At 36.5% G+C, this 15,394-nt stretch overlaps 1 protein-coding gene across 4 annotated transcripts in view; it reads right to left on the reverse strand.

The window, feature by feature from the left end:
* Positions 1 to 528: 528 nt before the first annotated feature.
* pex5la (peroxisomal biogenesis factor 5-like a) overlaps positions 529 to 15,394 on the reverse strand; it is a 68,291-nt gene continuing 53,425 nt past the window's right edge. For all 4 annotated transcript variants that reach the window (XM_042725903.1, XM_042725901.1, XM_042725900.1 and 1 more), the window contains 7 exons: positions 8,969 to 9,085; positions 8,536 to 8,679; positions 7,468 to 7,538; positions 4,829 to 5,035; positions 3,363 to 3,528; positions 2,592 to 2,749; positions 529 to 1,990 (listed from right to left, as the gene is read on the reverse strand). In XM_042725903.1, the coding sequence (XP_042581837.1) occupies positions 1,789 to 1,990; positions 2,592 to 2,749; positions 3,363 to 3,528; positions 4,829 to 5,035; positions 7,468 to 7,538; positions 8,536 to 8,679; positions 8,969 to 9,085 (1,065 nt within the window). In that variant the 3' untranslated portion in view covers positions 529 to 1,788. The remainder of the gene's footprint in view (positions 1,991 to 2,591; positions 2,750 to 3,362; positions 3,529 to 4,828; positions 5,036 to 7,467; positions 7,539 to 8,535; positions 8,680 to 8,968; positions 9,086 to 15,394) is intronic.

A 15,394-nucleotide genomic window follows, 5' to 3' on the forward strand; every position in this document is an offset into this window, starting at 1 on the left:
TTCTGACTCATAGTATGGGAAAAAAAATACTGTGGAAGTCAATGGCTACCAGCTGTTTGGTTACAAACATTCTTTAAAATATCTTCTTTTGTGTTCATCAGAAGAAATAAGCTCAAATAGATTTGGAACAACATGAGGGTGAGTAAATGTTTACAGGATTTTTCATTTTGGGGAAAACTATCCCTTTAAATCATCTTAATATGCATGCATAACTGAGCTGATGTTTTTCTGAGAGATCACATATAAAGTCATATTTCTTAGCAAAATATTTCACCACTTAATGGTGTGTCCAGGTCGCACTCAATTGCTATTCCATATATGGCGTCACAACTGTCCTCATGATTTGCTGCAGGACAGCAATTGTGAGTAAATTTGTATTTTTGCAGTAATGTAATATAAAGATTGTAAAGAATGTAATATCTTTAATGTGCAGGTGAATAGCACATAGCTGGCACATGTTGGTATCTATCTATCTATAGCTACGTGTCACATGACTAAACATGTCAAATATCATATTCTATGTGCCATGTGAAAACAATTTATTCCACAAATTTACGTGGCATTTTCAACTGTATCGACTATCGTCAGAATCTTCTAAAAGATTCTGTTTTCACAGAACAAAAACAGCACCTCAGTGGGGACGAAATGCCAAAATGTTGAGAAAAAGACATTTTCAGATGTATCTGGATTAATGTACATGTAGCCTTAAAATACAATAAACCATCTACACGGGATTACCAGATCTTCTACCGTCTACCTACCAGTTTACACCTTAAAACACAAAAAAGTGACAAAGCAAGTACTGCTTTCTGGTGCTTTAGGCTTTTCTTCTGCTTCCAGCTGCATAAAAAAATAAAAATCCATAGGTTTTGCATAGCATTTTAAAACGTAGGACTTTTCTTCAAGCGCATATGCAACATTAAGAACTTGCACGTTCACACTGATGAGCAAAATAAAACATCATGCAAGCTGGAGATGAACCATAACAAGTAATATAAGAAAAACAACAATATTAGGGTATAAAACTGTGAAGCTCACAAATAGTTTGGCTTATATATTGGGCAGTTTCTAGTTTTCCTGTCAATCCCAGGCTGATAACTGTGGCAAAAGGGGCAGTGCATCGAATTTTGTGAAATAATCAGCGTAACATTTCAAAGATGTGGTATGTTTCACAAAAAGACCTTGATGGAAAACAGACTTCTACATCAAGAGGTCAAAGTATAGCAAGGAATGGCTTTTATCTGGTATCATACCGATAACATCTCAATTATTTATTTTACATGCAAGATAAGTAAGGCTTTTTAATCTGGTCTGCAAGCTTCAGGAAATAAAGGGGATGATGCAGCAGAGATCAGGTGAGGAGTGTCCAGGGTTGAACTAAGTGCCACCAAAATCTATAATAACCCCACCATCTCAAATAAAGAGTGCAATCGAAACCAATACATGAAGTCTACGCAGTACAGTACATCTAATCAAGTCATCAAGCTAATGTTGTTCTTGCACATTTATAGTCTGCGTTCCTCTCATCAGTTGTGGTTTCCCCCGATTCTCACTGTTACATTGCAGGTCTAGCTGATATTTTCTCTAAGGCATACTTGTACAATCTTCACCCGGCGTTGTGCTCTTTAGGGTAATCGTAAACTGATGTGCAAATCTAGTAAAATAGTATCATTCAGCACTCAGTTCTCAGGAATGTAAAGGTGCTCTGCGAAGCAAAGGTTGCTTTTCTGACAAAGTTCTTCTCATAAAGGACTTTGGATATTTGCCGTGGTTAAAGGGTATCCTCGCTCACATATCCAGGTTAAAAGCTTTCATTAGTAAGTCCAGGTCTCCTATGTTAGCAGCTTGAAAGAGTTCCGGCTGGTCCAGCATGGACAGCGCTATCCGCAGGGCCGCCCAGATATTTCCAGACATGACCTGGTGCGAAAGCTGCCGACTCCTGCTCTTCCTCTGCAGGCTAAGAGCCGTCAGGAAATTACTGGCTGCCTCCCTGCAATAAATAAACAAATAAATCAATAAAAAGAGTGTCTTTACAAATATGGGCACTGTGGACATTCAGAAAATATTTTTATTGTTGTTTAATGTTTAGTCTAATCTATCTATCTATCTATCTATCTATCTATCTATCTATCTATCTATCTATCTATCTATCTATCTATGTACTGTACTGTATATCTGATTATATGGCTTGTACAAAACTATCAAAAAAACTTTCAAACTTCAGGCTCGTCGAGTATTTTCATAACTAAATCATAATTAATAATACTTTGAAATAAGAAACTCCATTATAAAAGATTAAAAAGCTAAGTGTGGGCCAAGAGTAAAATAATAAAATATGCATAAATGCATTTGAAAAGCAGCTCAAATAAATTCTGAAGGCCCTCATAACAAACAAAAACCTCTTTAAAAAACCAACCCCTGGGACACAAAAGTACCAGCAGTTGAAGAAACACCCATAAATCAAGGAATAAATGTTTGCTTATTATGCTACATTTATTCCAACAGAACCTCAGGATCAAAGTATTTAAACAAAAAGTTGGGGGATATATTTTCCATAATTTTCAGGTCAAGCCCAACTCACTGTCACAAACCTGTGAGCGCCCATGTTAATGCAGCTGATGCCGAGGTTGTAACGTGAGCGGATGAAGCCGGGCTGCAGCTCAAGGGCTCTGGTATAGGCCTCCACAGCCTCCTCGCTGCGATCTCCATTAGCCAGCGTCGCCCCCAGCCGATTCCACAGCAGGTAGTCCTGTACACACCAACGGCAAGAAGAATCCCCTCCGGCTCAGAATCACGGATCAAAATAATTATCGCTCTGTGCTTCAAAGATTACGCAGTTACATGTGACTGATTTTTAATACCATTAAGATATGATCAGCTCTCTTTGTTTTAAGGATAAAATATGACCTTAAAGTACAGTGACACTGCATAAAACAGAGGTACAAAGAAGTTGCCTAGTTCCTAATGTCACAAGGAGCCTGGTATCAGAGTTTCACTTCCACACTGCCATTATCTTTCATCGCATTCACGCTCTGAGCCCCCCAGCAGGCAAGCAGACATTACCAAGTCAAGCAGATGGGGAGGATTTTTCGATCGAGTGTAAATGCAGTCTACTCATGGGGACAGAATTTGGCTTAGCAAGCATCAATCGTCGACAAGGTGACCCACAGGGTTCTGGAGTCAGCGCTCATGAATGGTAAAGCTCCCCTCAAGTTTCAAATGAACTGTTTCAAAGATTTCAGAGCCACTTTTTAAGCCCTGGTGACTTTTTCTCCCTGTCTCCTTTGCCCTCTGCCTTTAGGGAGCGTTTCTGTGTGATTTAGCCTCAGTTTGTCAGTCGAGTACACTGAGAAGGGATTTACCTCCGGCCGCACTGACAGCGCTGCGTTGAAGGCTTCCACTGCTTTGTTGAACTCGGAGCTGAGGTTATACAGCACTCCCAACCCTGTCTGCAGGTCTGGGTCGATCGTGTCCGAGTTGTGCTGGGCAGCTTCCAGGTACAGCTCCTTCACCTCGGGCAGCAGGGGGCTGGAGATAAAAAGGGAGAGAGTGCTGAGACTCAGAGGCACTGTCCTTCAGGGACGTCCCTACCAGAAACATCATCAAAATGTGTCATTTAATAGCTAAGAAAAAGGGAAAGCGGCTCTCTAGAGAGAAATTGAAGTTGTTGGTACCAAAAATATTCCATTTAGGAGGGATTGAAGTGCTACATGCAGGAGAAAGTAGGGGTTTTTGCAACATGGAGTGCAGTTGTAAACCCATCACTTTAGCAAGGTGACCAGACGTGCCACTTCCTGGGGACACGTTCTGCACAGGATTTCTAAACTGCCTAAAATATCCAGGTTTTGAAACAGCGAGAGCGATCCAAAAGCATGGAGACGCTCTGGTGGTACTTTGATGTCATACAACGATTGATTGTCGCAGGGCAAACAACCAACACCTGATTATTTTAGGCAATTTAGAAATAATTTGCAGAACATTCCTTGGGAAGTGGCATGTCACAAAAAAATTAAGTTGAGAAAAACGTTAAAATAAATGACCATCATCATCTTGACGCGACAGTAAAAGTTGTACAATTTATTTACAAAAAAATAAAGGTTTGCAGGACTTTTTTTTTTTAAAGTTTGATGTAGTATTTTTTACATTTATTGTTTGATGTTTTAGAATAAAATGTTTACTTTTTAACTTTTTTTTATTTAAATGGAGTGGAGTTTGGGGAAGGGATTAATGGGGGCTGGTATAAAAAAAGCACCAATAGTAATTAAGCAAAAGAAATTACCATTCTAGAATGTTTTCTGAAGTATTGTGTAACACAAAAGAATGAAGTAATGGCTGTTGAAAATTCAACTTTGCAGTTGAAATAATATTTTACAATATTACTGTATGTTTAGTCAAATAAAGGCAAATTTCTATCTATCTATCTATCTATCTATCTATCTATCTATCTATCTATCTATCTATCTATCTATCTATCTATCTATATACTGCAAATATATACACAATTGTTTATTATTTAATTGATTACCAAATGATACAACAAATGATATATTCTGCTATGACATGTGTTTGAACATGAGGGAGACTGACATCATACATCCACTAAAAATAACTTTACAAAAAAAATACTTTGTTTTAGTCCAAAGTAACTGCAAAAATGGCCAAAACTTGAAGCTAGTTCTAAATTGGTTAGCATAATTTGTTTTTAAACTACTTGTTTGCTAATATTTTGTTTGTACAGTAATGACATTTGTAATTTTTTACTTAAAGATTATATTTTTGGGGCTGCTGTATATTTCTTACATGGCACTGGATTTATTTGTAACCATACCAGCCCATTGCGGAAGGGTAGGAGGGTCTCCGTGAACCAGGTGAGGCCTGCAGGTGTGTGCGGCTCTTCAGAAGTTGCTTGTATTTGGGGTTGTGCCTTATCCAGCTCAGCAGTGCCTCACACGCTTCCTGCCTCATGCCCGTGTTGGTCAGGCTCACTGCCAGGGCCATGAGGGCCTGGAGGTTGTTGGGGTGGAGCTCCAGACACCTGCACACACATACAACAGGGAAGCATCTAAAGAACCGCTGCTTTTGATGGACACTAATTAGCTGTCTGCCATCATAATGAGAGGCAGATGCTTCCTGATTAGTGCTGGTTTTAATTCATGGGTGAATACTTGTGTCATCTTGTGCGTCTGCACGGAGACCATCTAAACATTTCATAAAACCAAAATAAATAATTTGCTCAGTTTATGATGGAAGTCACATTCCCTGTTTTATAAGCGTAAGACAAAACACGGCGTGGCTGACATCTGGATATTGTTTATTACCTCACACTGGCTACACGGGTGCATCAAAGAATAAAAATGCAACAATGCCAAATAAAAGCTTTGACTAGGTTGTCTTTATGACAGTCAGTAAAAACATTTCTCTTGTTGTCCATTAAAACAAAAGCAGTGCACAATGCTAATGATTTATCCGCTACATCCATCAGAAATTTCAGTTCTAATCTGATCTGATCTGATCTAATCAGATTTAGGTAAAAGTATACTCACCCCCTCCCAACCCTCCTGCCAAAATAAGATGCCGGCTTTGTCCCAGTTCACATGCTGACACTATGTACTAAAAAGAGTACTTCAGTATTACTTATGGGTAAGTTTTGTGGAACACACCACTATAGGCAAATTCCAGTCTGCATTTCTGGACCTCTGAAGGTCAAAAGAAAGTAATTTGACCATTTATGATCACATGAATCTGAGGTTAATTTATTTAAATGCATTGCAGTTTGGGATTTAAACACATTTAAATCTAAGGATGCTGCATTAAATTGTTCTAAAGTAACAGTCAAGACATTTACATTATTAAAAAAAAAAAAAAAAAAAAAAAAAAAATTAAACTTTCTATTCATCAAAGAATCCTGAAAAAAAAAATTGATCATGGTATAAAAATATTAAGCAGTGTAAACATTTCCAACTGCGAGGATATTATTAGAACATTATATATAATTATTAAGAGTAATACTGGATAATATTAGAAATACTTCTTGGGCATTACAGGGATAAATTACATTTTACTTTTATTGCTTTGTTTGCGTGCAAACTGTATCAGCATTTGGCTAAATTCATTCACCTCTGGGTAATACAGTATATTTAAGAAACCTGTGTGGCAGCTTTGACATAATGTTCCTTGTCACAGCTAAAGCTGACAGAGTACAGTCAAAAAAGACATTTAAAGTTTTGCTTCCTAACTTAACTATGATGTGGAAGAGTTTTATTGTAGTTCTACTCTATTTCTGCTCTACTAGTTCCAATCTTGCATTCTATTTAGGACGAACAGGATGTGAACTGCAGCAGCTGTGTGGTCCAACCACAGATAATACACCATTTTAAAATGACATCTCAAATTACGTTAGATAATATCAGAGAGGCAGACATTATAAAAGCACTCTGCTCAAAAGTGATACGGATACATGGTACCAAAACACGGCTTTGAGTGTCATTGCTGATTAACACACATAGATTGGAGTTTTCACCCCGGTCGCTCAGAGGAACATTGTATGAAATTATGGCTGGCTGTTCTATCCAAAATGAATGTAATCTCCCAAAGGCCTCTGTGCTTATGAAATGCAATTTTAATTGGACCACCGGGTTATTACAGTAGCTCTTTATCTCAAGCAGGAGAGGGCACAGCAGAGAGCTTTGTCTCATTTGGTGTCACAGACTACCACACGGAGGTGTCCGGCTCAAGGCCTTCTTCAATTTGAAGGGTCTTGTTTATATAGCTTATACCATTTCTGTTCTGAATGGAGATGAAAGGAATATTTGGATCTGCAATAAACAAATCCATCAAGATGTTTTTAACTTCAAACCGTTGCTTACTCTATCCATAATATTGTTTTCTCCAGTAAAAAAAGTCATCTCGTCTGCAGGGGATGGACTTTTTCACTGGAGGAAGCCCTGTTATGTTACAATTAGAAGTGACAATTTAAAGTCGATACACCTTAATGTGTAGTTTATTACAAAGACACAGCTTTTCACTTCACAAGACATTAACTGATAGACTGGAGTTGTGCAGATTACTTGTGGATTATTATGATAGTTTAATCAGATTGTTTGGACTCTCATTCTGACGGCACCCATTCACTGAAGAGGATCTTTTGGTGAGCAAGTGAAGTAATGTTACATTTCTCCAAATCAGTTCTGATCAAGAAACAAACTCATCTACCTCTTGGATGGCCTGAGGGTGAGTACGTTTTCTTCAAATTTAAATTTTTGGGTGAATTATTCCTTTAACCTTAATCTTGATTTGACATTGATGGTACAATCATCAACGATACATCCAGCACAAAGCAATCCTGTCTTACTCTGCTTTGGCCTTTTTTTGCCATAAACACTCAGGCACATTTTAGGTGACTTCATGAGCCAATGGTTCTGTGTAAACCATCATTTGCATATGATTCATGCAGGGATACTTCCTTACCTCTGGAGGGAGACAATTGCTGCCTGCTCATTCTCATTCTCTGCTTGCGTGGTTCCCAGCACCAGCCAAGCCTGAAAAGAAAATAGGTATTGAACAATGAGCATTGGGGTTATCACCTTGACTCCGGCGAGGAGATGCTTTTGTGCGCGAGCTACAGTGCTAACCTAGGGGAAATGATTCATTCTCAATGGCCTGTGGCTCAGACATAGGACACAATGTTAGTGAGGAACTGAATGGATTTGTGTTGCCATTTCTACTTGATGATGAATCATTGGATGTACTATATCACTAGACAAATATTTAAAGCTTAGGATGTTGATTAAAGTATCCTTAATTATGTGACTGAATATTAATGCAACGATTCCACAATGAATCATTTGTGGGGTTATGAACACTGAGTAAGACTAATTATTAGAAGATAAGCTTGTTAACTTTGTGTAGGAGGAAACTGCATTTCAAAACCCTCGTGGCAAGGCCACAGTTTGTGAATACAACGGAAAGTGTATTAATGAGCCTTATTAATAGAATATTTTAACACGGTTGGCTGAGTCTGCACTCTTAACTTACAATGTACAATGAATATAGCGTACTTATGATAGAAGCAAAATCTCCCCGAAATGGCACTTGCTTTGTAATATTATCTGTTAACATTCAGCTTTTTTGGAGACACAATCATTTAGAGGTGGGGTAATTCCAGGAGAAGAGGGATAATCCTCTCTGGGATGTAACTGAAATATTACATCATTAAATCGTCTGGAAAAAAGGGAACTCTTCTCAGTTACAGGAGTGTTAATGGTTTGCCATCAGTCACTGTCAAGTACAATGTCTAATACAGAGCTCTCACTGAATTAGTGAGAACATGGACCCCCCCCCACCCCGCCTTTGGCTAATCATGCCATGATCTGTAAAATGTTCAATGTGGGGAAGAACGTATCTACTGCTTATCACTGTATGTAGGAAAGGTATGGCGGTAGTCTGATTGGCAGAACATGTTTTCAAGCTGTGCAGACGTTGATTTGATGAAAGTACCTGGCTGACTGTTGTTGTTTTCTAAGCCAACTCGCTCACCTCCGAATCCTGAGGGTCCTGCAGTACAGCTGCTTCCAGAAGAAGTACAGCGTTGGGCAGGTCTCCCTCTCTGGACTTGCGTAATCCCTCCTCAAATGCATTTGGCCAGTCTTTGAAAGGGTTATCTGTGTGGAAGTAGTACCCCTGAGGAAGAAATAATGGACATAATTAAGTACTGGTTAAATAAAAACATAAAAATATAATAATAAAATAAATAAATAAATCTTAAATACTAAACATATTTAACAAAATAAAAAACAATATTTATTAAGCAGTTGTTTCTAAAAATAATAATAATAAATTAGTAATTATAAAATAATAATAATAATTAGTAGTAGTAGTAGTAGTATTAATATTGTTGTTGTTATCATTATTATCACAATTCTAAATTAATATTTGTTTAAATGATTTGCTTGAACTGTTTCTCCTTTACCTTTTCATAAGGAGACACATTAGAGGGAATCTGTGGTCGATCGTTCTCTGTTAGCCAGTTCCTGCGAGCGAGCTCTTCCCACTCTGCCTGCATCTTATCCCAGAACTCTGTGTCTGACTGAAAGGGATTTGATAAATGAGACAGAAAAAATAGCTATGCTGTAAAAAATAGCTTATAAAAATAAGAAAAAAATGCTGGCACTATGTTATGTATGAAAACAGTTCTCCTAAAATATAAAAATGTTTTACATGTTTTTTATACATAAGATTTTATATATATATTTAATTTATTTAACTAATCATATAATATTCATCTCAGTAGAGTTGACCTCTTAAATAACTGAGTAAACCTTTTAAATTTATCACAAAAATCAATATTAGCTGAGTAACAGTGGATGTAATCAATCTAATGAGCAGGAACGTCACAAAACTATGGTTATTTGTATCAATATAGATAAAAGTGTCTGTCAAATGAACAAATGTAAACATTACACTGGTGTTCCAACTCTAAACACATTAAAGATACTAAAATACCAATTTATACTCCAAATTTATTCATTTACAGAACTTTTATTTAGTCAACTAGAAAGCTTATATGCAACCAGCCACCAAAACTGTGGCTTTGTTTGTTGTTTATATTCTTTTTTTCACAGTGTCCAGAAGTGCACTTCATGGCGAAATGTGTTTTCTGCCTCCGCAACATCAAGCCCTGGGTAAATCTTAGTCTTTAATCGAGTCTCTGCAGGTGTGCCACTCTCATGAATGCCTCAAATCTGTATCAACATGTCTCTGAACTCTCTGTGCTCTGCAATCTGAATAATGAATCACTGTGTATGAATATTGATGGCAAGAGGAGACTTACACAGCCACGCAAGCAATCATTCAACTCTCAGCCATCTAGGACATTTGGAAATCTCATTTAAGGATTTGATTAATCAAAAAAATTACTTGCTCATAGCATTAGTCAGTGAACTGAGTGCACCGAAACACTTTGATTTGATGCAGAAGGACAAAATGCTTAAACATTTTTTTTTGAAAGGTTAAAAAACACTAATTTGTATTTAACTTGAAAGCCTGTTACTCAAAACCTCACACATCACTGCCATGTGTTATAAAATCAGAAGTCATCTACCAATCGATACAGGTCACGAGTCCCAGTATCCCTTCATTACGGCTCATATTCACTTGAAAAGCACTGCTGTAAGAGAGTTATCTGCTTTTCAAAAGCCTTTGTGGCAAGATTCCCTCAGAGATTGTATTTATGATGAGGGTTTTCAAAGAATGTTGTGCGACTGAAAGACGATGAGATGTTATTTTGTTCAATGACACATCTTTTGTTGAGGAGATAAATGGCCCTCCGTGTTTTATGATGGGCAACAGCTTCACTAAGTGGCCAATTACAGTAATTGGATGACCCACCCCCTCTTTCCCCCCAACAGCTCAGCACAGAGAGAGTCCAACTAGTCAAAGGTTAAAGTTGAAGACTCATTATCTCTCATCCAGAAAGACTGCTTGACCGAACTTTTTAATAGCCAGATTTGCGTTAAGGACATACTTCACAGCACACATCTTCACTGAACACATCAAAGATATTTTTTTGAATCCAGATTGTTTTTTGCAGTTGTTCTGTGTTTTTAAATCACAGAGCCCTCTTAACTTTAACAACATAACATTTGTAAAAAAAAAAAAAAAAAAAAAAAAAAAAAAAACCCTTACCCTCAAGTAATTTCAACTTACTTTGAGCACAAAAGTTGAATTTTTGAAGAATATCCAAAATGACAACAAAGCACCATAAAAACAAAAAGTTATTACTATTAAAAATCTTTTTTTTTTGTTACTGAAATAAAGCTGATATATAAATTGTAAGTAGTATTACATGAAGAACTTAGAAAATTGAAACTAAAACAAATAAATTTAAAGGGGTCATATGACTATGCTTAAAAAACATTATTTTGTGTATTTGGTGTAATGCAATGTGTTTACGTAGTTTAAGGTTCAAAAAACACATTATTTTCCACATACTGTACATTATTGTGCTCTTCTCTGCGTGCCTTTCTGAAACATGTCGATTTTTACAAAGCTGATCGTTCTGAAAAGCAAGGTGTGCTCTGATTGGCCAGCTATCCAGTGCATTGTGAATGGTTGAATACCTCAAGCGTCTGACGGAAATGTTACGCCCCTTACCATATTTGGAAACACACAGTGTCTCCACGACTTGGCAACAATACTACAGCGAGTAAATAAAAGCTTTTTTAAAATATTAAGAAATACTATATTGAGCACAATATTTTTCAAGTCTTCTGAGCTTGATAACTTTGTCTAAGGAACATTCTCAAAATTTAAGTTCTTTTTCATCTAAAATCAGTTATTCATATAAGTAATAGTGAGGTCTGACTCATGAACTTTTCTTTTGAATCAGATTCTTTCAATTAAATGGTTCTTATCTGGTTCACAAGACCAGGGGCTGATTGCATAAACTACTTAGACTAGTCTTAAAAAGTTAGTCATCTAATTTGTTTTCTTCATGGTCATAACTTTTTAAACCCAGTTACAGAATAGTAGATTGGTCCAATTTGAATAAGAAAAGTAAGACTGATTAACTAACTCTAGGCTAACTGCTAATTAGTCAAACTGGTTCTTGTCACAATCTTAAAGGGGTGATGAACTAAGAAATCAAAATTCCCTTGATCTTTTGACATATAAGAGGTCAATGTGCTATGAAAACATTTTGTAAGTTTCAGAACTCAAAACTTTCTGGTTAGTCTAAAAACAGCTTATATTGAATCCAATCTGCCAAAACGACAGGTTGTTGAATGTGCCATTTTATGACGTAATACTGTGGCTAAACACCACCTTTTGAAAGCTCCGGTCACATTTCAGTGTAACTGCATGGAAAAGAGTGAATTCTCTTTTTGTGTTCCACAGAGAAAAAAATGGAGTTTTGGCGTAAACAATCCTTTTAGCAACTTTGGTCTCCTATTCTGTGCAAAGAACCTTATCTATTTCAAAAAAAAAAAAAAAAAAAAAAACCTGCTTCATTGAAATATATGTCACAAACACTGAAAAAGATGCATGAAAAAGAACAAGTGTTGTGTTATGACAACCCCTGAAGCTGTTACTGTCTAAGGGGCTCAGAAAGCATTCCTGAACACCCCTGACATTATGTGTCATTCAAGACTGGCATCTTTCCTTTAGAGTTTCCTTTTACCTCAACTGCATTGTTCGTCCCTTGAGAGATTGTGAGATATAGCTTTATAAGCGTAATAAAGGATGAATGTTGTCAGGAGCTCAGTAGGCCATGTCAGAGGCCTTAATGGCTACACTGAGGGCTCCAAAGGGGGTCAGTGCTCAGTCTTCCTCTTTTTTAAAAAGAGACACATGATCAAAGCTGTGCTGTTCCACTGGGGTGAGAAAGTCTTTTTTAATTGGTCTTTGTTTTTGAAATAGAATGCCCTTTGGTTCACAAGTCTGAGACCTTTATTTCTATTTGGATGGTACACAAACGCCTACTAACTAAACTCTATTGGGACATGCTTTATCCTGGAAAAATATTTCTGAATTAATATTTTTGTGTTATTTTCCAGTAAAACATTTACATTTAGAAGCAAAACTGCATAAGATATATATTTTTTAGAACATAATATATCTTGAATTAAGTTTATTCTTTTAAAAACATTGGCACAGATTTCTTTTTCTCATTTTAAGCATACATCTAACAGGTAAAGAGTGGATATTTATCAAATACAATTGTTAGATTGGAAAATAATAACTTTACACATTCATACAGAAAAGTATATAAGAGATATAGTGAATATATTCATCTCATGTCTGAAAAAAGAAGAAAGTTGGGTTGCAAATAATTATTTGAACTCTCTTAAAGACTAACTCCTTAATAGAGGAGCAAATGAATATATTCATCTCATAATTACTAACTAAAGGAGACCAAGGGTCAGCTCATAATTAGAATAATAAAAACCCCTAAGACATACGTGACAAACAATTAATAAGCTTGAGCATGACAGTCATACATAAAAGTCTACAAATTCCAGTGAGGCTTCTATTAATCTTTTGAACAAAAACTTCTGACAGTTTAGAATATATGAGTCAATAAGTCACATGTAGATCAATGCAATTCATATTTACGAATTAATATGCATCATATTTACTTAACTAAATAATGCTTAAAGACGGAAATGATCAAGTAACTGCATTACTGTACTACCCCTTCAGTAGCTGTAACATTTTTCTCCCAAAAGCATGAACTTTCTGTCTGGGAGTTTGGTTTGCTGAGCATGTATAAAAAAGAATTGACAAGCTGTCAAGTCCTGCTGTTAAAACCGATCCCTGTCATTTTGCATCATCTGAAATGTATCCCAACCTACATGTTAGGAGATGGAAAGGAACAGAAGATGGATTTTGAATAACCATACATGTGCTCCTGTAAATCTAAAGCCTATGGTTAATCATACTGTTCTTATATTGTAAAACAAATGCTATTATTGGTTTGAAGTGAGAAGTCTTAAATGCCCAAAAAGGTTCTTGGTATTATACATCATCTCATTACGAAAGAGATTTACAGCATAAATCCCTACATTTAACACACCTTTGTGTTATATTTGGCCCTGACCAGCACAGAGTCACCCGAAAGCCTGCGTTTACCTCTCGCTGTCCGCCTGTTTCTAAATAGAGCAGCATAATTTCAGATGTATTCTGTTTCCTGCATCCCAACATCCTCCCCTAAGACTGCGGGGCGTAAAATGTATTTTCCATCTATCTTGCATCTTTATTCACTGCTCAGTAAGCTACCCCTGCCTGACGATTCCCCATTTCAATTCATTTCAGGCTCCAAGATATTTCTTCATTCAGGACATCAACAAATGAAAATGATTGGAAACTAGCCTCACTGTCCCAGAAAGTAGCTTTCTGGATAATTCAAGACTCTGTTCAGCTTATAATCATATTAAATATATGCAGTTACTTATAGTGGGCTGGAGGCAGAAGAGCAGCTCTCAGAGTGCAGGCCAATGTTCCCGTAATGATCGAAACTCAAGGATGGTGCAATCGATCAACCCTCCATTTGTTCCCATTGCAGCCTTGAGAATTACTACTGTACACAAAGTCCCGCCCTCTCAGCCCTCTTTCAAACCGAATACTGTCTCAGTCTTATAGGCAGTATAACCAGTGATTCTGTGCACAGTACAAATTCTGCATTGAGTGGTTCTTCGTACTGTAAGTACTGCTCTCACTTTTAGATGTGCCCTTCCTCTTTCTCCTCCATTATTCATCTGTTCTTACAGATCCCCCATGTTTTTGCCCTTAGCACTCTACCTCTGTAACACATGTAATACAATAGCTAGCTTCTTACACTCATCAGAACAACATAAACTATTAAGCAGTGAGAACTCTTAACACAGTACATTGTAATGTACATTTTAATGTAAGATTACATTTTTATTTGTAGGTTTTGGTTACTATGTTGTGCATTTAAGACTGAAAATGAAAAATAAAAAAAATAAAAAAATAAAATAAAGGCATTTTCAAATGCTATTGCTATAAAATATGCTATAAAAAATATTATATAAATTTAGGTTTTATATCAAAAATGTGTTTTTTTTTTGAATGAGAGATATTGTGTCTAGTTGTTTTTTTTCTCTTCCTGGGTGACAGGCCTTAGAGTAATTTCTTCCAATGCATCAGCGGTTGTGATCACTGAAGCACAGGAACTGATGTCAGATAGCAGGGTCTCCAGCTGAATTAGCCCATATCTAGTTTCTGTAAGTACAATACCGTCTCCTCTGCCACCTGATGCTGCACGACTGGCCTATTTTCTTCTCTCATTGAGCAATGGAAAGTTATTAATTGGTTGAACTTATTCCATGAGCCATGGTGATGACATTATAATCAATCAATTATTGAGGGAGGCTAATTAGCATCACATTGTACTCGTGACAGCAAGCGGTTTCCAAATCGTTCCAACTCCACAAAAGTAAGGCCTTATTAAAATATGAACTTTAACAAAGGGCGCACCTAAATAAGTTTCAAGTTATTTTTTTTTTAAATGATAAAATATTTTTTCCATCTCAGTTTGTGAGGATAGTTCATACAAATTGAAAATTCTGTCATCATTTACTCAACCTCATGTTGTTCCAAAAAATAAAAAAAACTATGTGAGTTTCTTTCTTCTGTGGAACATAAAAGAAGATATTTTGAATAATGTCGGTAACCAAACTGTTTTGGTAACCATTGACTTTCTTTGTATGGATTTATGATGCACAGAAGAAAGAAAGTCATACAAGTGAATGTGAGTAAATGATTACAAAATGTATATTTTTGTTCAGAGAAATATACAAGAAAGCCATTTTTATTAACTGGATAATGGTTCTGGCTAATGTGAGTACAGTGCTTTATCAGCTCCAGTTCACACAGT

Source organism: Cyprinus carpio, chromosome B6 (genome assembly GCF_018340385.1).
Source record: "Cyprinus carpio isolate SPL01 chromosome B6, ASM1834038v1, whole genome shotgun sequence".
NCBI lineage: Eukaryota > Metazoa > Chordata > Actinopteri > Cypriniformes > Cyprinidae > Cyprinus > Cyprinus carpio.